The following is a 27820-nucleotide window of genomic DNA, read 5'->3' as shown; positions in this document are numbered from 1 at the left end:
CTCAGACCAGCCTTTGCCCAGCAGGGTACACACCCTGCACAAGCCTTTGCTTTCTAGCAAACAATCCAGACAGTTGCTAACATCTGAGATTGAAATGGAGTTGCTAGAAATCATTACTCTTGCTCTTGTGATTTGTGTCACTTGCCTGATTTTCCTTTTGCTGTGGAAGAAAAGTCACACAGCGGGAAGGCTCCCACCTGGCCCAACTCCGCTTCCCATCATTGGGAATATGCTGCAACTAAACCCCAAGGACATCCCTGCGTCTCTCTCCAAGGTAAGGGGCTTTGGTTCCGGGGCTGGTCATCTCCAGGCTCTGTATCTCAGACCACTGTGGGCCGGCAGTCTCACCTCAATCTTTCTTGGTTCTGTTCATCTTGGAGACACTTGTGGGTGTTTATTTCTGCATTACAAGACAGATACCCTCTTCCTTTCCAGATGGGAGCATTTTAGGGCAGGTAGCGAGGGATGTTGACCCGCCTTGAGATATTGGTTGTACTCTAGTGAATGAGAAAATTCTGGGATCAGAACACGTTTTAATTGAAAGGTTTCCAGTTCCCCCAGAGTATAACACCAAAACCCAAGCCCAGGAAATGTGAAAATGTAATAAATATCCTTTTATATTATTACTATTATTTTACACTAAGTGATCCATGGGAAGCTTTGTGACCCTCCTAGAGAGTGGTCCCCACTCCCCTCCCCAACACCTGCTCTCATGCAGCCCAGCTCAGCAGCCCTGGCTGACGGTCACACCTTTGGAAATACTCTTGCAGGAAAAGATACTGTCTCCACGAATTCACTGTACAAAAACATATTCTCCAGGACATAAGAAACCATACAGGACATTTCTCTGATGATAAGCCTTAGCACTAATTTATTAGGTAAACATGCAATGAGGCCATACTTTTTGACAAGATGTCTTTTAGACTCTGGAAATACTGCAAAGAACAGAAGAGGAAAAAAAAAAAAAAGAACCCTGCCCTTGCATAACTTATACAATTCTAGTAAGGAGAGTCAGACAAAACGGAGACAAGCCAGTGCAAGTTGCCTATCCCTTATCCAAATTGTTGGAGACCAGAAGTATTTCTGATTTTGGATTTTCTTCATATTTTGGAATATTTGCATATATGTAATGACATATGTGAGGAATGGGTCCCCAGTATAAATACAAAATTTATTCATGTTTCATATGCACCTTATACATATATCCTGAAGGTAATTTTATACAATATTTTTAACAATTTTGTGCATGAAATTAAGTTTTGACTGCATTTTGAGTGTAAGTTGTCACATGAGGTCAGGTGTGGAATTTTCCACTTGTGGCATCATGTCAGCACTCAAAAAGTTTTGAATTTTGTAGCATTTCAGATTTCAGATTTTGAGAGTAAGGGTGCTCAACCTGTAAGATATATATATATATATATATATATAGCACCTTACTATTATAAATGCTATGAGAAAAATAATGCAAACAAGGGGATTAGAAGTAAATTTTTAAAAATAGACTATTTTTTAGAGCAGCATTAGGCACAGCAAAAATGAGCAGAAAATACAGAGTTCTCGTAAACCTCCTGCCCCCACATATGTATATCCTACCCGACTATTGATGTCCCATACCACGGTGGTACATTTGTTGCAATTGATGAACCTACACTAACGCATCATCACCCAGAGTCCATAGTTTATGTTAGGGTACGCTCATGGTGTTGTACATTCTGTGGGTTTGGAAAAATGTATCTACCACTGTTGTATCTACCACTATATTATCAAACAGAATGGCTTCACTGCTCTGAAAATCCCCTGTACTCTGTTTATTCATTTCTCCCTGCTCCTAGTCCCTGGCAACCACTGATCTTTTTGCTGTCTTCATAGTTTTGTCTATTCCAGAATTTTATATAGTTGGAATCACACAGTATATAGCTCTTTCAGATTAACTTCTTTCATTTAGTAATATACATTTAAGTTTCCTCCATGTCTTTTCATGATTTATTAGCTCATTTCTTTTTAGCAGTGAATAATATGCTATTGTTTGGATGTAAAACAATAGTTTGTCCATTTACCTACTAAAGGATGTCTTGGTTGCTTCCAAAGTTTGGAAATTATAAATCTGCTATAAATATCCATGTGCAGGTTTTTGTGTGAACATAAGTTGAAACTCCTTTGGGTACACACACAAAGGAGTGCAATTGCTGGATCACATGGTGGAAGTATGGTTAGTTTTATAAGAAACTGCCCAACTGTCTTCCAAAATGGTTCATTTGGAAGTGACATGCTTCCGAAGTGTATCATTTTTTATATTCTCACCAGCAATGAATGAGAGTTTCTGTTGCCCCACGTCCTTGCCAGCATTTGGTCGTGTCTGTGTTTTGGATTTTGGACACTCTAATAGATGTGTAATGGTAGCTCTTCATTGTTTTAATTTGCAATTTCCTAACAATATATGATGTGGAGCATCTTTTCATATGCTTATTTGCCACTGTCTTAATCCATTTTCTGCTGCTATTACAGAAGACCACAGACTGGGTAATTTATAAAGAAAAGAAGTTTATTTGACTCGCAGTTCTGGAGGCTAGGAAGTTCAAGTTGGGGGGGGTCACATCTACTGAAGTCTTTCTTACTGCATCATACCATGGTGGAAGACATCATGCAGCCAGGAAACACGCACAAAAGACATAGCAAGCAAGGATCATGCTTCATCTTTTTATCATGAAGCCACCCCCACGATAACTAACCCTCTCCCTCATGATGTATATAATCACCTCTTAAAGGTCCCACCTCTCAACACTGTTACAATGGCAATTAAATTTCAACATGATTTTTGAAGGGAACGTTCAAACCATAGCACCATCCATATATCTTTTTTGGTAAGGTATCTCTTCAGGTCCTTTGCCCTTTTTTAAATTGCATTGTTCATTTTCTCATTGTTGAATTTTAGGAGTTCTTTGTATATTTTGGATAACAGTTCTTTATCAGATATGTCTTTTGCAAAGGTTTTTCTCCTAGTCTGTGGCTTGTCTTTTTATTCTCTTGACAGTGCTTTTCACAGAGCAGAAGTTTGTAATTTTAATGAAGTTTATCAATTATTTCTTTCATGGGTCATGCCCTTCTATTATATTGCATCTAAGAAGTCATTGTCATATACAAGTTCACCTAAATGTTTTCCTATGTTCTAGGACTTTTTATGGTTTTGCAATATAGTTTACAATTAGGTCTATGATCCTGTTTGAGTTAATATTTGTGAAAGGTGTAAGGTCTGTGTCTATATTCATTTTATTACATATGGATGTCCAGTTTTTCCACCACCGTTTGTTGAAAAACTTGTCTTTCATCCATTGTATTGCCTTTGCTCCTTTGTCAAAGATTAGTTGAATATATTTATGTGAGTCTATTTCCGAGCTCTCTATTCTTTTCATTGATCTATTTGTCTATTATTTTGCCAATACCACACTGTCTTGATTACTGTTGCTTTATAGTAAGTCTTGAAGTTGGATAGTGTCAGTCCTCCAACTTTGTTCTTCTCCTTCAATATTGTGTTGACTATTCTGTGTCTTCTCCTTCTTTACATAAACTTTACAATCAGTTTGTTGATATCTATAAAATAACTTGCTATGATTTTGATTGGAATTCATTAAGTCTATAGATCAAGTTGGAAAGAACTAACATCTTAACAATATTGAGTCTTCCTACCCATGAGCATGGAATATCTCTCCATTTATTTTGTTCTTCTTTGAATTCCTTTTTCAAAGTTTTATAGTTTTCCTCACATAGATGTTGTACGTATTTTGTTATATTTGTACCTAAGTATTTCATTTTGAAGGTGCTAATATAAATGGTATTGTGTTTTAAATTTCAAATTCCACTTTTTCATTGCTGGCATGTAGGAAAGTGATTACTTTTGTAAATTAACCTTGTATCCTGCAACCAAGAGGGTTTTTTTTGTTTGTTTGTTCTGAAACAGGGTCTTGCTCTGTTGCCCAGGCTAGAGTGCAGTGGCATCAGCCTAGCTAACTGCAACCTCAAACTGCTGGGGTCAAGTGATCCTCCTGCCTCGGCTTCCCAAGAAGCTGGGACTACATGCATGTGCCACCAAGCCCAGCTAATTTTTTAAACTTTTTGTGGAGATAGGATCTCGCAAGTTGCCTAGGCTGGTCTCAAACTCCTAGCCTCAAGTGATTCTCCCACCTCAGCTTCCCAAAATGCTGAGATTACAGGTGTGATCCACTGTGGATGGCTTGATTCTTTCAAATTTTCTATATAGACAATCATCATCTGTGAGCAAAGACAGTTTTATTTCTTTCTTTCCAGTCTCTATACCTCTAATTTTTTCTCTTGACTCATTGCATTTGGTAAGACTTCCAGTTATAATTTTGAAAAGGAATGGTGAGAGGGCATATCTCTGCCTTGTTCCTGTTCTTAGCAGGAAAGCTTCTGGTTTCTCACAAATAGGTGTGATGTTAGGTGTAGGGGTTTTGTAGATGTTCTTTATCGACTTAAAGAAGTTCCCCTATATTCCTAATTTGCTGAGAGTTTTTATCATGAGTAGATGTTGGATTTTTTCAAGTGCTTTTTCTGTATTTATTGATATGATTATGTGATTTTTCTTTCTTGTTGATGTAATGTCCCTTTTTTTCCCAGATTTTTTCTCTTTGCTTTTCAGTTTTGGATGTTTCTATTGATGTATCCTCAAGCTCAGAGATTCTTTCCTCAGCCATGCCCAGTCTTCTAATGAGCCCATCAAAGACATTCTTTGTTTCTGTTACAGCGTTTTTGAGCCCTAACATTTCTTTTTGATTCTTTATTAGTATTTCTATTTCTCTGCTTTCATTGCCCATCTGTTCTTACATGTCATCTATTTTTCCCATGAGATCCCTCCACATGGTAATTATAGTTTTAAATTTATGGTCTGATAATTCCAATATTCCTGCCATATCTCAGTGTGGTTCTGGTACTTTCTCAAACTCTTCAAATCATGTTTTTTACTTTTTAGTATGCCTTGTAATTTTTTGTTGAAAGCTAGACATGATTTACTGGGTAAAAGGAACTCTGGTAAATAAGCCATTAGTGACACGTGGTGAGGTGGGTGGGGGGACGTGGAGGGAGTGTTCTGCAGTTCTATGATTATATCTCAGTCTTTTATTTTTTTAGAGACAGGGTCTCTCTCTGTTATCCTGGCTACAGTGCAGTGGTGCAATAATAGCTCACTGTAACCTTGAATTCCTGGGCTCAAGCGATCCTCCTGCCTCAGCCTCCTGAGTAGCTGGGACTACAGGTATGCACCACCATGCCCAGCTAATTATTTTTATTTTTATTTTTTGTAGAAATTGGGTCTCACTATGTTGCCTACGCTGGTCTCAAATTCCTGGCCTCAAGCAATCCTCCCATCTGGGCCTCCCAAAGTGTTGGGACTACAGGCACATGACACCATGCCCAGCTAATTTTTCTATTTTTTTTTTTTTTTTTTTTTTAGAGACAGGGTCTTGCTATGTTGCCCAGGCTGGCCTCAAACTCCTGGGCTCAAATGATCCTCCCACCTTGGCCTCCCAAAGTGCTGGGATTACAGGCATGAGCCACTGTGCTGGCTGTGTCTCAGTCTTTGAGTGCGCTTATGGCCATGGGCAGTGAACTTCACATGGGCTTCTCAGTCCCCCCACCAATTAGAAGGACAGAATGGCTGGAGGGAGCTGAGATGAGGTATTTCTCTTCCTTCATGTGGAAGGCTAGAGGGGGCTGAAGTTGGGTATTTCCCTTCCTCGGGGTTGGTCAGGCGCTGATAAAACCCCAATTGTTTAGGCTCTGGTAAAATACATTCTCTTGAGGGCAGACATTGTTAAGAAGAACAGAATGCTCTAGTCTATTTCACAATGGTTACTTTCCCCCTCTCCCTGCCAGAAGCATGAGGGGATTTTTCTCCAGTTTTCACTGTGAGAACCTGGTAGAAGTCCTGGAGGTAAAACTCACAAAAGCTTGTTCCTCCCCGCAAGATTGGGCCCCTCTGGAGTTTTTAACTCTTAGACTTATTCACCCTGAGCCTCCAGCAATTCTTCAATTACCGTCCAGGTTTTCCTACCGCGGTGCTGGTTCCTGTGCAGGTTTCTGTTCAGGTAAGTTGTGATATTACCTCCGCACAGACTCCTTTTCTGACCTCTGTTTTATTAAGTTCTGCCTTTGTCAGCCAACACAGTATACTCTATCACTTTGTAGAATTATGTTCAATTTGTATTGCAATTGTAGTTGGGGTGTTTATTCCTGTCGTTTTTACTAGACTTTAAGTCCCATGAGGGATCTTGGGCCGTGCACAGGGTCTGACACAAAGACACTGCAAAGATGCTCAGTAAATATGTGAATGATTGCATATATAAATGAAGGAAAGAATGGTCCATGACGACACCTCAGGTTGAATTCTTAAAATGGAATGATGGAGCAAAGGCTAAGCCATGTGTAAAATTATGACTTAATCTCTCTCCAAGCCTCCAGCAGATTTCACAATAGCACTTACACGGGTGCTTGCATCTCTTCCAGTTGGCCAAAGAGTACGGCCCTGTTTACACCGTGTACTTTGGACCCCGGCCTGCTGTGATCTTACATGGATATGAGGTGGTGAAGGAAGCTCTGATCGATCAGGGTGATAAATTCCTTGGCAGAGGATGTTTTCCAATTATTGATGATACCCAGAAAGGATATGGTATGGTTTGAATCAAAATACAGGTTAATTTTCTTTGGCACCTGAATATTTAGCAAAAAATTCTGGTTAACTAACTTAATGAGTATCTGTTCTGCACGAAGCACTGGAATACTGCAATGTAATTCTGACACTAACTGCCCAGAGTTAGCACAGACTCCATAGGTTAAGGACACAGTACCCAAAGAGACTATTCCCAGGTCACCCACACTTCTGTCTACCTGACTAAAAATCAGGGTTTCCCATGACTCCTCATGTCCCGTAATTTGTTAGAACAACTCCCAGAACTTAAGAAAGTGCTATACTTACAAATAGAGTTTTATTACATAAGGGATACAAATGAAAAAACACATAGGGTGAGGTCTTGGAGACTCCCAAATGCAGAGTTTCTATATACTTTGCCTAGGAATTGGAATGTGTTACCCTCTTGGCACATCAATGAGCTTGCCTGAGCCTCGGTGCCCAGTTTTTGATTGATTAACTCATTGGCCATGTGATTGAACTTGATCTCAAGCCCCCCCTACTCCCTAAAGACCAAGAGCTCAGGCTGATATCACCTGGTTCAAAGCCCCAACCCTCTCAACACACAGTTGGTTTTTCCGGCATGGCTACCCCCTATTGTAAAACTATCTAGGGACCCCCACAAGTCACCTTTTTAGCATAAACTCAGGTGTGGTCCACTATGATCCAAAGGAACTTCTAACACTCAGGAAATTCCAAGGATTTAAAAGCTCCCATGAACTATGGACAAAGATCAGATAAATTCTTTTACTATATGACAGATGCTCTGATAGCTCCATTGAGATGAACATCAAAACCAGACTCCAAGTTCCCTGTAAGTCAATTCTGTGAATATAATTGAGCTAAAAACAATCTGAGACGCTTTTGAAATAGGAGTTGTTACCTAGAGATCTTAGGGTTTAGGGAGCTGGAAAAGCCATGGTTGGGGTATAGTTTCCCAGTGTACACAGGAGACAGTGGCATAGTGACAGCCACTACATATAGAAATGACTGTGTTTTCAGCCAGGCGCAATGGCACACACCTGTAGTCTCAGTGACTCGGGAGGCTGAGGCAGGAGGATCACTTGAGCCCAGGAATTCAGGTTGCAGTGAGCTATGACCACACCACTGCACTCTAGCCTGGGTGACAGAGCAAGACCCTGTCTCAAAAAAAAAAAAAAAAGAAAGACTTTTTAATGACAGCCTGGTTGTTGGGGGAATGGGGAAGAGAGGGTAGGATCAGGGAGGTGATGCACAGGGAGCGACAATGGTACGTGTCATGTTCTAGCTCTTTTGTTGGATAACAGGTTTACAGATAATTCATTTTATTATTATGTTTCAAAACCTGGATATGTGTTACATATATATGTATTGAATATCACAAAATTAAAAATTTAGGATAGCCTGAAAGTCTCCTCCAAACCAATTAAAATAATAAAATTGCAAGTTGCAGGGAAATAGAAACTAAATTCTTTCAAAGCATATTTATGAATCATTAATTAAATATAATGCAGTGTGCTAAGTGCTACAAGAGAAGTGATTTTTGGTCTGTCTCATAAGATCAAGGTACATTTGTTCAACTAAGGAAGCAACCAATTGTTACCACTGAGTTTAAGAAAAAGAAATAAAAATAAAAATGAATTTAAAAAGAAGCAGCAACTAACCAAGCCTTCCTTCTACTACCTCCCTTTTTGCTAAACAGTTTGATTACATTGTCTCTGTGTAACCTTTTAAATTAATTTTTAACCTGGAGAGGCTGCTGGCCTGGATTGAGCTGAAAAGGGGAAAAAATTATTGGTCTGAAACTTGTAATTTTTGTAACTCCGAGAAAATTGGTTTCTAAACTTTCGATAAAATTCTTGTTACTGCTCCTTGCTTGCATGTAATGGGAACGGATAATTCAGCTCTTCCTTCCCCTAACCTTTCTATTCTGGAAAATCACAAAGAGAAGAACTATTCATTGCTAGTTTGGTTTTCCTTCTGTGTTAGTTCCTGAGGGCTGCCATTGGGTGGCTTAGCACAGCAGAACTTACTGTCTCACAGCTGGGGAGGCTAGAAGTCTGAGATCAAGGTGCCTGCAGGGTTGGTTCCTTCTGAGGCTGTGAGGGAGAATACATTCCATGCTTCTGCCCTAGCTTCTGGTGGTTTGCTGGCAATCTTTGGGGTTCCTTGGCTTGTAGGTGCATCACCGTGAACTCTGCCTTCATGTTCATATGACATCCTCCCTGTGTGTGTATCTGTCTCTGTACCCAACTGCTATTACAGTTGGATAAAATATTCTTTCCACTGGCAGGAAATCTTTAATATTTATGAGTGTTACAATAAATACAATTTGAGGACTTCCAGTTTGAGCTTGGAGAAGTAAAAAGCTAGAAGAGCACTGTCCGCCTGTCCAAAAAAAAAAAAAAAAAACAGTAAATTAACTAATTTTTCTGACCTCATCAGAGACCTGAGGTTTCAGAGCAAGCATGTAACCTGGAAGCCAGGAAAGATAAGAGCCCACAGGGAGATAGAGGGCCGGAACATTTGCTTACCTGGGACAAATACCACCCCAGCACCTTAGAAGGTGATTAGACCAGAAATGTTTAGTGAACTGCGAACGGCCAAGTGGGGGCTAGCAAGTGCAGTGAAGCTCCGGGGAGGACCACAAACGAGAGGGAACATGAGAGGTTTGCCCCCTCTTGCAGGCTTTACGGGACGGTCAGGCACAGTCCTGAGGAAGCTTATGGTGCTGCTTGTTGCGGGGAACAGCGGCCATGGCCGGGACTCCCCTAAGTCCACACAGAGCCATCTCCCCCACCTGCCCTAAGGGGCAAAAGGCTTACTCTGCAGGACAAAGGACATAAAAACTCTAGCCTGAGGTTTGGGTGGAAATCTGCTGCGCTAGGGGAGAGGCGGTGACAGGCGGTGGGATCCAGCATTACCTCTGTTCTCCCAGGACAGAGGGGCAGGAACACTTGGGAAGGCCGCATCCCTGAGGCCTGGTTCACATTACCTGCCTGAGTTTGAGGGTTAATCAGAAAGTCAGAGAGCACCCCTCTTCTTCTCACTACCTCTCCATTACTCTAAAAATCCTCGATTAAAAATAATAACGGAAAACAGCTAGAAGAGACGCAAAAGACAGTCTCTCTCCAGGAAACAGTGCAAAGGGAAGACCCAAAGCCAAGTAGGGGCACAAAAGCAAGGTCTCACTACAGGAAACCCCAGTCTGAGATACACTGAGAGGAACCACAGGTAACAAACTTCAAACCAGGCAAACTGCAGACTAGATTAGCTAAACCTCCATACTAAAGGCCCAACAGAAGCAAAGGCAGAATACACATTCTTCTCAAGTGTAAATGGAAAATTCACAAGGACAGATCATACTCTGGGTCACAAGAAAAAGAAAATTTAACAAATTTTAAAGAATAGATTTCATATAAACTATGTTATCAGATCATAACTGACTAAAAGTAGAAATCAGTAACAAAAAGCTATCAGGAAAATCCCCAAGTATTTAAAAGTTAAACAACATACTTCTAAATAACCCTGGGTTAAAGAGGAAGGCTCAAGGAAATTAAAACATATTTTTAACTAAATGAAAATTAAAATCTTATTTATTTATTTTTTTTAGAGACAGGGTCTCACTCTATCACCCAGGCTGAAGTGCAGTGGTAGAATCATGTCTCACTGCAACTTTGAACTCTTGGGCTCAAGTGATCCTCCTGCCTTGGCCTCCCAGAGTGCTAGGATACAGGTGTGAGCCACCGCGCCTGGCCTGTTTTGACTATCTTTAACAAAACCAGACAGAGGACTCTTCCATACTTGAGAATATTCCCACCTACCAACAATTCCCCTTGTCCAATTATACCATTTCTGCCTCCTGTTGACCAGAGCTTGGATTTTATTTTTTAAGGACAAAAATTTCCACCCAAACCACAGAACATGTGCTTTCAGACTGTAAGCTCTTAATCACTGATAAGGAAGGGGCATTGGAAACCATTTAGGGTGGACACAGGAGAACAGCTATAGGGAAAGCTGGACTGTATGACACAAATATTTTCCTGTTCTTTGCTTCTTTTCTAGGGCTCCTTTTCAGTAATGGAGAGAGGTGGAAGCAAATGCGACGCTTCTCCCTCATGGCCCTGAGAAACTTTGGGATGGGGAAGAGAAGCATGGAGGAGAGGGTGCAGGAAGAAGCCCGGTGCCTGGTGGAGGAGTTAAGGAAAACAGAATGTGAATTCCCTTGACCGTGCCCCTGGGGGCGAGCAGACTTCCTGCACACAGGCCCAATCCCTGCCCCTCCCGTGGGAGTCACTGTGGCCCATCGTCTGCCCTCTTCATCAGGGAGGGAGCTAGGAGGAAAGGGATGGGAAGAAAATGATCTCCGAAGCTCTAAGCCAGGACACGGAAATCCTCTGTCTGCATTTTTTTCCCAACTTCAGTACTAACTAGATGCGTAAATTTGAACAAATGACTTAACTTAGTTCTAAGATGCATTTTCCTTATCTGAGAAGTGGGGCTAAAAACCAAACCTCAGAGTGAAGATGAAAGGATATAGTATGGACATTTACGTAGTATCCAACATATCCTAAATGCTCCACAATATTACTCGTTGCTATTAATACTATTATATTAATAGCATTCATATAATCAAATATATTATTAGTAGTATACCATAATACTATATAGCACACAATATCATATGCTATAATACAATATTTATACATATTACTAATTATAATAGTGTTATATATGTATACATATGATTATTAATAGTATTATTATAAGATGTTTATGTCTTAATCTGGGGAAGTTTAGAGGACAACGAACTATATGTATAAATCTGATGGGAGGGAAGCCCAGGTCTTGAAATCCTAATGCAGGATGATTAAAACCGTCAACAGTAGAGCTGTTCTTTCCTCACATCAGCGCAGCCGTTTGACCCCATGTTCATCCTTGCCTGCGCTCCCTGCAACGTGATCTGCTCCATCCTCTTCAATGAGCGGTTCCAGTACAAGAATGAGACATTCCTCTTTCTGATGGATTTGTTAAATGAAAATTTTAAGGAAATAAACTCTCCTTGGATCCAGGTGAGGACACAGCGGTATCTGCATTCGTGGTTGATCTCATCGGCCCACTGGTCACCGGCAGGCAGAGTAAAGGGCTGTGAGCTGCCCTGACCCGCTCTATGAACCAAGTGCCAACTTGAGCACTGTCCCCTCCCCTCCCTGTGTGTTGAGTGAATGAGTGCACTGTCACTTTGCCCAGCATCCATGCAAGTTTGCCCTCGGTTTGCCCCTATGGATTTACTCACAAAGGAAGAAGCCAGAGCATTCCCAGTTGCTTATGTTTCTTTTAAGGCCCTAAGCACAGTGTCCCCTCTGCGATGCTGGAGATGGCCGAGAGGGGACCAGCAAGGAGATGGAAGGGGCTGTCCTTCTGCATGTGACAATCATTCTCTCTTCACTTGTGGGCTGGAGGCAGGGATTCTGCTTAGCCACATGGCACAGAGCTTAGGCACTCTGCCCAGAAACTCGGGTCTCTCCTCACAAATTGAATTTCTGGTGTATTTTTGTTTTATTTTATTTTCATTTTTAGACTTACAATTTGTGGCCAACGCTCATAAGGTATCTCCCTGGAAAGCACAGAGTATTCTCAAAAAGACTTAATGATCTTAAATATTTCATTCTGGAAAAAGTGAAGGAGCATCAAGAGTCCTGGGACCCTAATAACCCTCGGGACTTCATCGACTGCTTCCTCAGCAAGATGGAGCAGGTACGTGCACGGGTCTTCCTGATACGGTGTTTTATCACTCCGTGGGAGTGTGTGAAAGCAGAATCACACCACGAGGTAATTCTCGGTGCTTTGGCAGTTTCTGACAGTGGAGTACATTACTATCATTAATAATGGAAATTCAGAAATAGTCCAAAGGCTCTTTTTCCTTCGTATTTCTATTACTTCCCACCCTTGAACATTAGCATTTAAATTTCTCAGTACATATTTAAGATGAGCTATGTGATATATATGTACACACACACACATACACATATATATACGTGGTATGTTTCTGAACATATATTTATCTGAGGGTGGATAAAACACATGCATTTTCTCTGCAGACCATTTACACTTACATAGCCAGCCATTTTTGCCACAATGCCTTCCCAGATAACATGTCACAGACCAATACATTATAAAACACTGATTGTGTCTTCACATAGAAACCATTTTGGCTTTTGAAATTGTCACTGGATAAAGGATTCTAAAGCATTAACTGTGGGTGGTATTGAACATACTGAATAACAACTACAGCACAGCCACCAGTCCTCAGAATGCTGCTGAACAAAGAAATCCAGCAGGACAGGAAAGAAATATTTAAACGTTTAAACACAGGTAACAACTCAAAATCTGAAGATACTTCTTTGAGCCCTTTAAAATTCACACTTTTTATGTAAAGGTCCCCAAATATATATAAGTGAAAGAAAAATACCATTCAACTTCATCATACATATGCAAATTATAGCAAGCACTTAATTAATAGTAACCTGGTTAGTCTTCTTAAGCTCTCTGAGGCCTGGTTCCCTGAGAAAGCAAGTTTAAGGCCAGCATGTTGATGTTCCTTCTACTTCTCACAGATTTCCCTGGAATCAGTAGAGGCATTTTAAAAATCATACCACTTACCAACGAGGTACATCAAAACGTCCTATTCATTCTGATGGACTCTCAGAGGACTAGATATTCCTTTGGAAAAGAGAAAAAAAACATAGCCAGGTTATTAATTCAATCATTCAAAATTTTTATTTAGCACCCACTGTGTATCAGACTTGCTTGGGGATAAAATGCTGAGTCAGATAATACCCTGCAATTTTCTTTCATAGTACTTGTCACTGCTTAATGAAATATTTTTTTTTATTTCGGCATATTATGGGGGTATAAAAGTTTAGGTTATATATATTGCCCGTGCCCCCCCCACCCCCCTGAAATATTTATTTATTTCTATACTTTCTACTATACTGTGTATTCCCAGAGGGCTGGGGCACTGTGCATTTTCCACACTTTGTATTACCAGCAACTAGCACAAGGCCTGGACTATTAAGGGTGCACATAAAAAGTTTTTGAATAAATTTACTCATTAATAGCAATATAATCCTTGTCTTAATGGAGCTTGTAGTTTAGAGCAAAGATCATTAAAACAAGCGATAACAGTGACATGCTAAGAGGAGAAGTACAAGCTGCTCTGGGAGAATGTGGCAGGAACTAATGTGAGCCAAGGAGGGGCTTCTAACCCAAGGCCCATGGGGTCCATCCCGGCATGAGCAATAATGGAGCTAAGAACGAGGGGCGAGTAGGGATTATCAATGTGAAGATGGTAGAGAAAAATAAACCAAGCAGGAGAATGAGATGAGTGCAAAGGCCCTGAGGCAGAAGGAGCCTTGGGAATAGGAGGGAGAGAAAGGAAGGCAGCGTGACTGAGAGGTGAGCATGGGAGGAAAGCTGGGGCAGCAGGACCTGGGAGGCCACGGCACTCAGCTTCGTTTCTATCCTAACATCAATGGAAATTATTTGCAGGATCTAAGCATTGTATAGAGAATTATCTTGTTTGTGATGTGGAAGATAGATTGGAGAGGTCAATAATGGATTCACAGAGAGCAGCTAGGAGTTGTCTTAGAGCAGGTTTCCTAGTTGTAAAGCCTAAAACAGGCATTCGTGTGAAAGTGATTTATGAAGGTAGCACCATCAGGAGAAACTTGTACCTATGTGAATGAGAGAAACAGGACAGGGAAGGGGGAAAAGATAAACACAGATGTGGGTTCATGTAATCTAGTCTCCACCTGAGCCTACAGGAGGCTCTAGAGTATAAATTGCACTGCAGAGTTTGCCATGCCCTGAGGCAAGGGAGCTGGACTTTTGTCCCCTGCACAAATCAGCCACTGGCTACAGGCACCCCAGTCAGTGGTGGAGGTGGTGAGGGCCACTAACTCTCAGGCACCTCCTGGCAATGTGGCACCAGTGCCCAAGGAACTCTTCCAGAGTGAGTTGTAGGTGTGAACCACAGCAACTGGGAGATGGGTGACCTGAGCCAGTAAAAGGACCCGGGAAGGACACCCAGCATCTTCCACATGAGGCTATTGAGTGTCCAAGGCAGAGATGCTGGCCATCAGCGCTGGTGGTAGAAGTGAAGAGAGGGGAATAGGTATGAGAGAGAGATTTAGGAGGCAAAATTAACAGTGTTGGTGGTAAGTTGGGAAATGCAAGAGATGAGGTGCTACATTCCTGGCTTGCCCAACTGGACAGAGGTCAGTGCCATTCACTAATGCAGGGGACACTGAGAGGGGACCCTGGACAGTTGTTATCATGCACAACAAAGCCTTGAGATCCACTGAACTAGGCTGGAGGAAGGAACAAATAGAAAGTTGATATGCAACTGTCTGGATTCCAAACCATTCCTACTTCTCCTCTCCACTTCTACTTTCCTGTAAGATAACTATCAATAGAAGATGGGTAGAAACTTCTGAAGTGTCCCTACTTTCCTGCAAGTTTTGTTCTATTTTAATCTTAAATCTCTATAACCTTACTAAATAAGAGATCTGTGTGCTGTTAAGAATTAAATTCTATTTAATTTAAGAGTTAAATGGAATGGTAGAGTCCAACCTACTTAAATTACACAGTTAGACATAAAATATATATTGACATTTCCATTTTCTCCTCAACTCTCTTCACCATCAAAGATTTTTTTAATACCCAGTTGGACTTTTTGTTGTAAGGGAGTTATTTTATCTTATTTAATTAATTAATTTATTTTTTGACACAGAGTCTTGCTGTGCTGCCCGGGCTAGAGTGCTGTGGCGTCAGCCTAGCTCACAGCAACCTCAAACTCCTGGGCTCAGGCCATCCTCCTGCCTCGGCCTCCTGAGTAGGTGGGACTACAGGTGTGCGCCAACACGCCCAACTAATTTTTTTCTATTTTTAGTAGAGACAGGGTCTCGCTCTTGCTCAGGCTGGCCTCAAACTCCCCACCTCAAGCAATCCTCCCATCTCGGCCTCCCAGAGTGCTAGGATTACAGGCGTGAGCCACTGTACCCGGCCATGAGGCAGTTATTTTAAATGCTCAATATTCTCTAGATAAAGGCAGGAAGGACTATAGGTAGGAAGTGATAATGTGCTTAAGAATTTGGACTTCCATACACAGAAATCATCCCATTTTGAAATGAGCAGGAGGAACCTGGCATTAAAAAAATTGAGTGAAGAAAAACTTAATTCAGAGCTTTAAAAATATTTCTTTGTAAATTTTTAATACAAGTAGACTCATACTTCCTCAAATTTAAAAATCAATGGTATTAAAAGCCCACCAAAAAGCAATCAGCAATAGAAAGTATTTAAACATAGTGAAATATGGGAGCTGTTATTAACTTGATTCATTTTATCATTAAACATTCATTTATTCAACAAATTCTAAGCACATTTACCGTTGTGAAGGCTGGGGATACAACAAAGAAGACAATCCCTATTCTTTGATAAAGTCATTTTAAAATAGAAAGCTCACTCACCATTTTTAAGTCCTGGATCAATTTATTTTCTACATGTGTGGTAGATCCCATGTGAAAAATTGAATCAAAATGTCACTCTCAAAGTACGGTCTTCATATCGGAAATGCCATTAATAATGGTGAATGTTATATGAGAGTGGGTGGGGCTGGGAATGTTAACATCTGTGTACACAATGGAAACAACAGTCATGAACCAGTGAGCTTCTCTATGTTGTGTCACACAAAGCTGATCATCTAGTTTTTTTCCTTAAATAGAATCAGAGAAGATACCTCATCGAGTATTTGTATATGTGAGGCCTTGTTCTAAGAGCTTCCCCTCCATTAACTCTTTGAATATTTGTAATAACCCTATGGATATATTCTGGTTTTGGTCCCAGTTTCACAAGTGATGAAACTGAGAAAGGAGGTCGAGTAACTTGCCCCGTGCACACATCTGTGCATTGGCTAACCTGGGATTTGAACCCGTTCGACTCCATGGCTGATTTTTTTATTCACTACACGACAGTGTGCAAAATGAGTCTTATTTATAGTGAAGGGGTGTGATGGTGGAGTTCTGATAAGCCACTGCCTTCTCTTTAACTCACATAGCCATTAACTTCACCCTACTCAGGAGAAACTCAACCCAGAGTCTGAGTTCAACTTGGAGAACTTGGCAACCTGTGGAACTGGTTTGTTTTCAGCAGGAACAGAGACAACCAGCATCACCCTGAGATTTGGGCTCCTGCTCCTACTGAAACACCCAGAGGTGGAAGGTACAGCACATTTGCTAGTTACCAAATAAAAGATGAGATCTCGGCCTGGAGGAGGGTGGGGCCTGTGGTGCTGCCATCCGTGATGCTTCGCTTTCTCTGGGCTGCTTCGTAGAGCACCATGCAAAGGACCACTCATTGTGGCTTTGCTTTTGTAGATCAGAATTTTGTCTAACGGTGCTGATGAGGAAAGAGACCTTTAAGAACTCAAAGCTTCCATTTAAGTTTAAAAACAGAGAGGGGCTTCTAAATGCCAAATCTTATATGTGAGATGCTATACCCAGGAGTAAGACCTCATTGGAAGAGGGGCACATGGATTCCACGTGGGGTTCTCATCCTGGCCCTGACGGCACGACCTCAAACAAGCTATCTCATCTTGCAGATTTCTATTTTCCCATCTTGAAAATGAACCAAACTCCCCAAAGGGGATTTTTAGCTCTGATATAGTTTTGAATTGGAATTCAAAAACGAAATCGTAGTAGCTGGATAATCTCAAGCACATTCTCAGAGCACAGTCTGTAAAAAGTCAGTGTTTACATTGCTCAACATAATGATGTTTGCCATTCCCACAAAACTCGTAGGAGAGTAGGTGAAGTGGACAAGGAAGATGCTCTCACTAGAATGAATATTAAACATTTTCCTTCTACAGCTGCATTGCCAGGAATCAGGGAATAAGCCGTAAGCCCTTCCACATAGATCCTCCCCTCACCTATACTGGAGAACAAACCAATTAAGGCAAGAGGCTGAGGACACACCTGACCCAGCCTTTATGTTTCCTGAAGCAAAGTCCTTGGTGTTTACAGCCAAAGAGAGAATAGAAATCCCATCAGGAGCAGAGCAATGGCCTGCTTAGCAACATGCCTTTGACCTTGGGAGTCTTTTCTAGGCCACTTTCTGCTGCACGTTACAAGCATTTCTAGAGCATTTCCAGGTCACATTCATGATTCATGTCTCTGCAGCCAAAGTTCATGAAGAAATTTATCGTGTGATTGGACACAACCTGAGCCCCTCTATGAAGGACAGGGTGAAGCTGCCCTATACAGAGGCCACGTTGCATGAGATACAAAGATACATCACCCTCCTTCCTTCTAATATGCCCCATGCTGTGACCCAGGACACGAAATTCAGACAGTACGTCATCCCCAAGGTAAGATGTGTCTGGGAACACTGACTGGGATAGAAGGGGCGTCATGGTACCTTGGGGGGGGGCCTGTGAGGGGCTTCTCAGTTCTGCAGTGCAAGAGGGACATTGAGAGTCAAAGAAAGAACATGAGGCCAAAGTCATACACCCAGAATTTGAAATCTGTCACAGCCATGCAGTGCACCTGCAGGCCATACTGTCACCTCTAGGGCCCTGTCTCGGCCTTCCTAGAATGGGGGAGGCTGACCTGGGGCTTCCAAGGCCCCTTCCCAATTTCATATCAAATGTTTTGAGTGAGCAGTGATTTCCATTAATAAGAATCTTATGGGAGGCCGGGCGCGGTGGCTCACGCCTGTAATCCTAGCACTCTGGGAGGCCGAGGTGGGCGGATCGTTTGAGCTCAGGAGTTCGAGACCAGCCTGAGCAAGAGCGAGACCCCACCTCTACTAAAAATAGAAAGAAATTATATGGACAGCTAAAAATATATATAGAAAAAATTAGCCGGGCATGGTGGCGCATGCCTGTAGTCCCAGCTACTTGGGAGGCTGAGACAGGAGGATCACTTGAGCTCAGGAGTTTGAGGTTGCTGTGAGCTAGGCTGACGCCACGGCACTCACTCTAGCCTGGGCAACAGGGTGAGACTCTGTCTCAAAAAAAAAAAAAAAAAAAAAAAAAAAAGAATCTTATGGGGACAAAAATCTGATTTTTCATAATGGATTTTGAAAAGGAAGGAGAGAGGAAGAGATAGAAAATGTACCTACAGGGCCGGGCGCGGTGGCTCACGCCTGTAATCCTAGCACTCTGGGAGGCCGAGGCGAGTGGATCGCTTGAGGTCAGGAGTTCGAGACCAGCCTGAGCAAGAGCGAGACTCTGTCTCTACTAAAAATAGAAAGAAATTATCTGGCCAACTAAAAAAAAAAAAATATATATATATATATATATATATATATATATATATATAAAAAATAGCTGGGCATGGTGGCACACGCCTGTAGTCCCAGCTACTCGGGAGGCTGAGGCAGTAGGATCGCTTAAGCCCAGGAGTTTGAGGTTGCTGTGAGCTAGGCTGACGCCACGGCACTCACTCTAGCCCAGGCAACAAAGCAAGACTCTGTCTCAAAAAAAAAAAAGAAAAGAAAAGAAAAGAAAAGAAAAGAAAAGAAAATGTACCTACAGCTCTAGGGTAATCAAGCCAAGTCTCATCTCCTGGTGTTTGTTTGTTTGTTTGTGGCCCTTGCTATTCAGAGTAACCTCCTTTAATCTTAATCCTCTCCTCCCAGGATGAGTTTTTCTAGGACATTTGGGACATTGCTACCCCTGACAGATGCATACTAGGATGTAGTCAGTCTTAACACAGTGATTAAGGGTTTGGGCTTTACATTTAAACAGCTCCAGAGCATAGAGGAGGATGAAAAGGGGCCAAATCTGACCAAATTACTGCAAAACAGAAACAATTCCTAATCTTACAAATGTCAATGCAAAAGTTTATTAACACATTGGGCCAGCATCATATTAAAAATATTACACCACTAACACAGAAAGATAATCAAGGACACAGGAATGATCCAACACTAGGAAATCTACCTTAAGAAAATTCACTGTATAAATAGAATTTGGGGGGAGAAGAAATCACAGGATAATCTCACATGTACAGAAAGCTTTTGATAATATTCAACATCCATTCTTGATTTTTTTAATCTGTAGTAAACTAGGAACAGATGAATACCTCTTTGGCCAAAGGAAGCATATCTCCCAGATAATGCTTACTGATGAAAGGCTGGACGCATTCCCATTAGTATCAGGAATAAGATAAGACTATCCACCATTACCGATATTATTCAACTAGAATTAGAAAAAAGTAGGAAGAGATAAAAAAATTTAAAAGATGAAAGCAAAATTTGTAGATGATATAATTGTACCTGGAAAACACAAGAAAATTAACTACAGTACCATTGCAAGATAGAAGAAATACACAGTGGTCGGGTACAAATTTATTAGTAAAAAAAATCAATCTTGACCCTGTATAAAATAAAAACTATTTTAAAAAATATAATAAAGTTTTCATTAATAAAAAATGACAATGATAGAATATTTGGGGATAAAGGTAACAAGAAATTTGCAAGATTTAACTTAATTTTTTTTCACTTTCAGAAGACAATGCCAAGAGAAATTTGTAAGATTTTAAAACATTTTCAAATTTTAAAGACTTTAAAGATTTAAAGAAAGAAAATTTTAAGATGTTAATGAGAGATATAAAATTTTGAATAAATTAAAGGACTTATTCTTTACCTGGGCAGGAAGATAGAAGTTATCCCAAAATTGATCTATACATTTATAAGATCTAAATGAAAATATCAACCAGATATTTTTGAAGACTAAACTAACAGATCCCAAATTCAATATGGAAAATTTAAAAATAAAGAATAATCAAGGACAGGTCCTTCCAAATATTAAAACATAATATAAAACCACAATTATTAAAATAATATATTGTAGCTTTTTGAATAAGCAGACAGATTTATCAAATAAAGTCTAGAAATAAACCTTATTACGTATGGAAACTGGCTACATGATAAAGGTGACCTTTTGTCTTTAACCTAGAGAGAAAATATGGATTACTTAATAGAGGTTGGAAAATTCCCAGGGGAAATAGAAAAAAATAACAGATTCCTGCTTCACACCTGACAAGAAAATTTATTCTTTGTGGCTTAAATATGGGCACATAGAATATTAAACTGTAAAAGCACTAGAAATAAAAGCAATTTTTTTTGAGAATTTCAGAGGGACAAAAGATTTTCTAACATCGACCAAAGAAAAGGGGAACAAGAAGGCCATAAATTTAAAAATGGATGAATTTGGATACAAGCAAATAATAAAAATCTGCCTAGAAAAGGAAATGAATGAAAAAGACAAATGGCAAACTGAGAGAAAATTTTGCATAGCGCATAAGAGCAAAAGATTAATTCCTGAAAAATAAAATGAACTCCTATAGTCAGTAACAAACCCCAAAACCAACAGATACAGTACAAGGGAAACAAAATTAAAATTTGAATAAAAGTAATTGCAGATTTGTTTAAACATGTAAAAATATACTCACACAATAAAACATATTGAAAATAAAAATTATAAAGAAACGTTTTTATTTATCAGTTAATATGTTGGCAGGATGTTCAAAAAAACCCATATTCTTTCTAATAGTGTAAATTGGTGTAACCTCTATAGTAGGCAATGTAGCAATATCTATCAAAATTCAAAACACACATAGAACTTGAAGAGTAGTTTCACTACTACAAATTTATCCCTTTTGTGTATTTTCCCCAAAATATGAAATGAATATTTATTGCAGCAATATTTTTGATATTTAAAGACTGGAAAATCCCTGAATGTCCATTAAAAAATAAGTGTTAAATCGATATTTACAGCCAGGCGCAGTGGCTCACGCCTGTAATCCCAGCACTCTGGGAGGCTGAGGCGGGCGGATCGTTTGAGCTCAGGAGTTTGAGACCAGCCTGAGCAAGAGTGAGATCCCGTCTCCACTAAAAAAACAGAAAGAAATTGTCTAGACAACTAAAAATATATAGAAAAAATTAGCCAGGCATGGTGGCACATGCCTGTAGTCCCAGCTACTCGAGAGGCTGAGGCAGGATGATTGCTTGAGCCCAGGAGTTTGAGGTTGCTGTGAGCCAGGCTGATGCCACGGCACTCTAGCCAGGGCAAAAGAGCGAGACTGTCTCCAAAAAAAAAAAAAAAAAAATCGATATTTATATAAAGTAGAATGCTAAGCTATAGAACACTATAGAATGCTACCATTTCTGTGAAAACAGTGGGGGCTTTATGTGTGCATGTGTGTGTGTGTTTTAATACATGAGATAATTCCCAGATGATATATCATAAATTGGTAACAGTGATTACATCAAGAAGGTAACAAGGTGATGAGTACACTGTCTAAGGAGACTTATTTTCAATTTTTACCCTTGTGTACATTTTTTGGTATTGTATACCATGTGCATGTATTACCAGCTCCAATAATCGTACAAATAATGTTTAAGGAAATATAAAATAAAGTAAAAATGGAAAAAGGAAACTTTCACTTAAACAGGGGCACTTTATGATCAGATAGAATATGGTTCAAATTCTAACTATGCCATTTGCCAAAAGTATAACCTCAGGCAAGTTATTCCCTCTCCCCCTCCCCTTCCCTCACCCCTCCCCCTCCTCCTCCTTCTTTTTTGGAAATGGAATCTTGCTCTGTTGTCCAGGCTAGAGTGCAGTGGCGTCATCATAGCTCACTGCAACCTCAAATTCTTGAGCTTAAGTGATCCTCCTGCCTCAGCCTCCCAAATAGCTGGGACTATAGGTGTACACCACCGTGCCCAGCTAATTTTTCTATTTTTTTGTAAAGATAGGGTCTTACTCTTGCCCAGGCTGGTCTTGAACTCCTGGCCTCAAGTGATCTTCCTCAGCCTCCCAAAGTGCTAGGGTTACAGGTGTGAGCCACCGTGCCCAGCCTATTTATTCTTTCTGAACCTCAATTTTCTCATTTATATAATGTGAACAAAAACTGCACCTATTTGCTACAGTTGATATGAGAATTAAATGAGATTTATAAACAACCAAGCTCAGTGTTAGGCAAATGTGAAGGGTCCAATATAAATGGTAGTTATCATTATTATTTTGTCATTTAAGCCTCACAAAAAATCTTATGAGGCAAGGAGGAAAGCTTATTGTTGTTGTTTTCATTGCTACCCTGTCCCATTTTATAGGCGAGGGTTTGAGTCAATAAATCCAAGTTTCTAGATGTCATTTTCTTTCATTCACACCTGAATCCAGAAAGAAAAATATAGTGAAAAAGCAAGCTCTTCTGATTTGAGGCAGCAATTCTAGTAAAGCTCATATCTAGACACTATGGGTTACAAACCACAAGTTTTCAACAATCATAAGTTATTGTACATTGACCAAAATATCACTCTTCCCACAGAGAACCATTTTACTACTAGATAAAAGCTATTGTATGATGGTGTGTATAAAATAGCCATAACTTGAAAAAAATCACTCATCAGGCAAGCTTAAGAGTGCTCTGAAATCCACTATAAATAAGCATGTTCGACTTGTTTATGAACCAAAAGTAAGCACAATAGTGTGCCACTGCACTCTCCATTTCTCGGTTGCAGGGCACTACTGTATTGCCATCACTGTCTTCCATCTTGCTGGATTGCAAAGAGTTTCCCAACCCAGAGAGGTTTGACCCAGGACACTTTCTGGATAAAAATGGCTGCTTCAAGAAAACAGACTACTTCGTGCCTTTTTCCCTTGGTAAATACAAATAAATCCATTCATACCACACAACTGCATATTTTGACCCACTTTTTATCATCACTGAATTTATAATATATGTAAGTAATCCATTGATAATAGCAAAGTCAGTCGATCAAGCTTACAACCTCCCAATTCTGGGTGGAGCCCTTTAAGTCTGTTCACCAATAGGTAAGTCATCCAGAGACTGTTTGGTTGTTTGGTAATTGAGTATAATGCCAGTTTTTAAAGAAACCAAAGCCAGTCAATCCAATTCAGATGTCACATGTTACCAGATGACAAAGGGACCTGCTTTTGCAAACTTCTCTCTGTTGATCTTCCCGTTTTAATATTGACTTTTCCAAAACAAAGTGTTCAAGTTTCTTTCTTAACTGTTACTAAGTTGCTGATTCTTAGAGCCAGAGGCCATCAAAGCCTCCGCTACTTCCTTCTTCCTCTGTGAAATTTGAAGCCCCACACACGTCTCTCCTCAATGCAAGAGCTGCTTGGCTCCCAGTCACAATGTCCCAGAAGGACGCAAATGTGATTTAGGATTGGCCAGCACGTGTAATTTTTCCTTGTTATCTTATGTATTCATTTGATTAGTATTTTCAAAAATAATATTCATTATGTTTTCTAATTACAATGATAATAAATGTTAAATATAAAAAATGGAAAATACAGAAAAGCAAAAAAGAGAAGGAAATAAAAATTATCTGCAATTTCACCCTATGGAGATAATCACTGTTATTATTTTACTGTATAGACTTAAAAACTCTAAATATATATAATGCATTTTTTAGAATAAAATTTGGTTCATTCTGTATAATCCATTTGATAACCGGCTCTTAGTATATACTGTGATAAAAGTCTGTGGTATTAATCTTTCATATAAACATATCTGGTTTTGCATTGTATGATAGAGGCATAATGATTTATTCAACCAATCTATTATAGACGATGTCTAGGTTTCATCTAATTCATCAATGCATAAATAATGATGCAAGGGACATTATCATAGGTGAATCTCTATTTCATGTAAATAGATCCCCAGAAAGAGAATTACTGAAGAGTGAAAATTTCTTTGGAGTGTTTTGATTATGTATTGACAAAATATTCCACTAGAAAGACTATACAGATTGATTACCTCTAGTAGTTTATGATAGTCTCTTCTCATCAGGGTTTTCAATGGCTTTTAGAGGCATATTGAATTTGAATGTGAAGAGAACTAACAGAAGTGTTTCCTCCTTCTAGGAAAACGGGCCTGTGTTGGAGAGGGCCTGGCCCTCATGGAGCTGTTCCTGTTCTTTACCACCATTCTGCAAAACTTTTCCCTGAAGCCCCTGGTGGATCCAAAGGAACTAGATATCAAGCCCATTGCTACTGGGTTTATCAATATCCCACCACCCTACAAGCTGCGCCTTATTCCCAGATAAAAGAACTTTTCCCTTTTAACCATTCAAATCAAAGTAACTGTTTTCCTGCCACCCCCTCCACCTCCCTAGAAACAGTCTACTTCTTCATTTTAGATACTGCCTAGAACAGAAACACTACTCACTCAAAACTGGAAGGACATTTGTTTATATCTACAAATCCCTTCACAAAAAGGAGCTGGGCCTTGAAAACTCTAAGGAACAAACAATATTTTTACACACTTTACAGTTCTTTATAAACTGTGCTCCAGCAGAACCAAGTCCAGGCCCACAAAAGGCCTTTACCAGGGACATCTCTACAAAATTTAGAAAAATTAGCTGGGGTGGTAGCATGCACCTGTAGTCCCAGATATGCAAGAGACTGAGGCAGGAGGATTGCTTGAGCCCAGGAGTTCAAGGCTGCAGCTATGCCTATAGCTGGGACTACAGGCACGCACCACCACGCCAGGTTAATTTTTCTATTTTTTGTAAACACCGGGTCTCACTCTTGCTCAGGCTGGTCTTGAACTGCTGGGCTCAAGCAATCCTCCCACCTTGGCCTTCCAAAGTGCTAGGATTACAGGCATGAGCCACTGTGCCTGGCTGGATTTTTCTTATACTTTCTTATAATGCTATATTTCTCTAAATTTAAAATGCCATCTGTTCTAAGGTACATTCCAGTTTCAGAGACATTAAAATGTGAAATAAAGAGCATCTTAGAATCAATGAAATATGGTTTCTCCTACTACATTTAGACCCATAGCCCATTACTGGCCCAGTTAATGGGCTACTTAAAGTCTGATATGTGGTAGTCCCTTCATGCTAAATGACCAGATCATTTAGAGGCAGGCTCCTCTTCCCAGTTAACCTTCCGCCTGATACCCTGATGTCCTCACTGATGTCATGTCAGTAAACACACATCACATTAGTTTTTCCAAACTCAGAAAGAACCACTTTACTCCCGACAAGGAGGATTACACAGGTACAGGCTATTTACAAATTAGGCAACGCTGGTACAGACTGGACTCAGAGTCCATGCCATCATGCTTTCCATTGGCCAGGGGCAACCTGAGTCAACATGCCACCAAACCAACGATTGCCCTGTTGGAAGCAGGGTTAGTGGGACATATGGTAGAGCCTAGGTTTCTGGAATTCCACGTAGTCATTTCCTGCCCTTTTTTTTTTAAGTCAACAAAATGTAAATGCAGAGGAGATAGTTTATTATTTATTATTGCTTTTCAACAAGAATACCTGTTACATGCCACATCTACGCTAGGGGCTGGGGGAACCCAGAAACAAAGAAGGTAGGATCCCTGTCCTTCAGTAACTTATATTTTAATCAGGGAAGACAAACAAATAAGCCAACAATTACAGCGTAATGGAACGTTTGTGGAAAAGTATGCACAGAATTTTACAGAAACACAAAGGAGGGACGCTGAAATCAGACCAGGGGAAAGTGATAGGAAAAGTTTAGAGACAATGATGCTTGAACTTACGTTTGAAACACAACTATGAATCAGCTAACTTTTCCAAATGGAGGGAGAGAAGATGTTCAAAAACTCAGAGGCCTTGGAAAGATTGCGGGTGGCTGGGTGTGAGCAGGAAGGAGGGAGGGCGCTGGCGAGGAGGGGCTCTGACTGCAGAGACGGGAGACTCAGGGACCTGGAGGGCCTCTGCCGGGTGAAGAAGTTTGGACTTAGCTGAGGAGAAGGGAGGACCAGTTAAATGAGCTAAACAGCGAAGGGAGAGGCAAGAGGAGACAAGACGGGGTTTGCACTGAAGAAAGGTCCTGGTGGCGGCTGTGTGGCGTGTGCAGTGGTGGGGGGCTGTTGAAGTGATCCAGGCAAGGACGGACGGAGCAGAGCGGAGGCGGCAGCAGCAGAGGGGGCAGGCGAGGGCCAGCTGTGAGGACCGTCAGGCGGAACACTGAATAAGGAAACGTGGGACACGAGTGAGAAGGAAGCACTTAGAATGGCTCCCACGTTTTTTTGACTTGGGCGACAGGTGGTGCCATTTCCCAAGAGGAGCAGCTATGGGGGTGGGGAGAAGAGACGCTGCATTTAGACTCAGGTTGCATTTGCAGTCCCTGAGGGACAGGCAAAGGGGTAAAGCCAAAGCAATAAGAAGATAAGAAATACAACTAACAGATGCACAGCACTCTACAGTTTATATGAAACTTCTATTGAAAGTGAGATGTAACTGGAGCAGAGAGTGGGGGGGTGGGGGGTGCTGAGGGAAATTCATCTGGGGAGAAGGAGCCAGCCGTTTGTAGATAGCATTGAACATCCAGCCCTGGACGTTGGGCTAGATGCAAAAAGTAGGGGAAACTCCCGAAGGATTGCACGGGGCTGAGTTTAGAAGAAAATATGTTCAAGAATACTTAGTCTGGCAAATTCGAGTTAAAGATAGTGGGAAAAGGACATTTTGAATCCACTTCCAACTCTTGAAACCAACTGAGAGCAAAATAAGAGAGCGAAAAATGAAAAAGAAACTTCCACTTTCAATCGAACAAGGAAAAAAGTTATAAAAACAAAACTATGAAGAATGACTGCCAAATGAAGTGAATTTTGATCCAAAATATGTAAGGACATAGAGCCAACACATCCCTGGGAAAGAGATCAGTTTCCCTGGGATTGTCATGTTCCTGGGAAGTCCGTCCAGTGACCCTCTCTGGGTGGACTGACACGGTCTGAGGTCTAAGGGTGGGCAGAGAGATGCCAGTGTTCCGCAATGTCATTCTAGCATAATAAAACCTCTGATTTTTAGCTGGGCACATGGTTGTCTTGGATAAAGAACTATATTTGTCTGCTTCCCTCGCACATAGGCAAGGCTGTAAGTTCTAGCCTATGGGATGTGAGTGGAAGGGGTATGGGAAACTGTGGGAAGTTTGCCCTTTTTTTAACAGATTTGCAATGTCATTCACATGCCACAAAATTCACCCATTTAAAGTGTAGGACTTGATGGCTTTTAGTATATTCACAGTTATGCAACTATCACCACGATTTTAAATAATTTTATCAC

General features: G+C 40.6%; 1 protein-coding gene across 1 annotated transcript; it reads left to right on the top strand.

Annotated features, from left to right (window-relative positions):
• LOC138376304 (cytochrome P450 2C23-like) lies at positions 1-27752 on the top strand. Its single transcript, XM_069460518.1, has 9 exons — positions 1-274; positions 6517-6679; positions 10742-10891; positions 11588-11748; positions 12257-12433; positions 16816-16957; positions 17914-18101; positions 23267-23408; positions 24642-27752. The coding sequence occupies exons 1-9, from the start codon at positions 95-97 to the stop codon at positions 24821-24823; spliced, it is 1485 nt and encodes a 494-aa protein (XP_069316619.1). The 5' UTR covers positions 1-94; the 3' UTR covers positions 24824-27752.
• Positions 27753-27820: the final 68 nt, after the last annotated feature.

This window comes from Eulemur rufifrons, chromosome 28 (genome assembly GCF_041146395.1).
Source record: "Eulemur rufifrons isolate Redbay chromosome 28, OSU_ERuf_1, whole genome shotgun sequence".
Lineage (NCBI taxonomy): Eukaryota > Metazoa > Chordata > Mammalia > Primates > Lemuridae > Eulemur > Eulemur rufifrons.
Note: the sequence above shows the minus strand (reverse complement) of the source record. Positions and strands in the feature narration are given on the sequence as shown.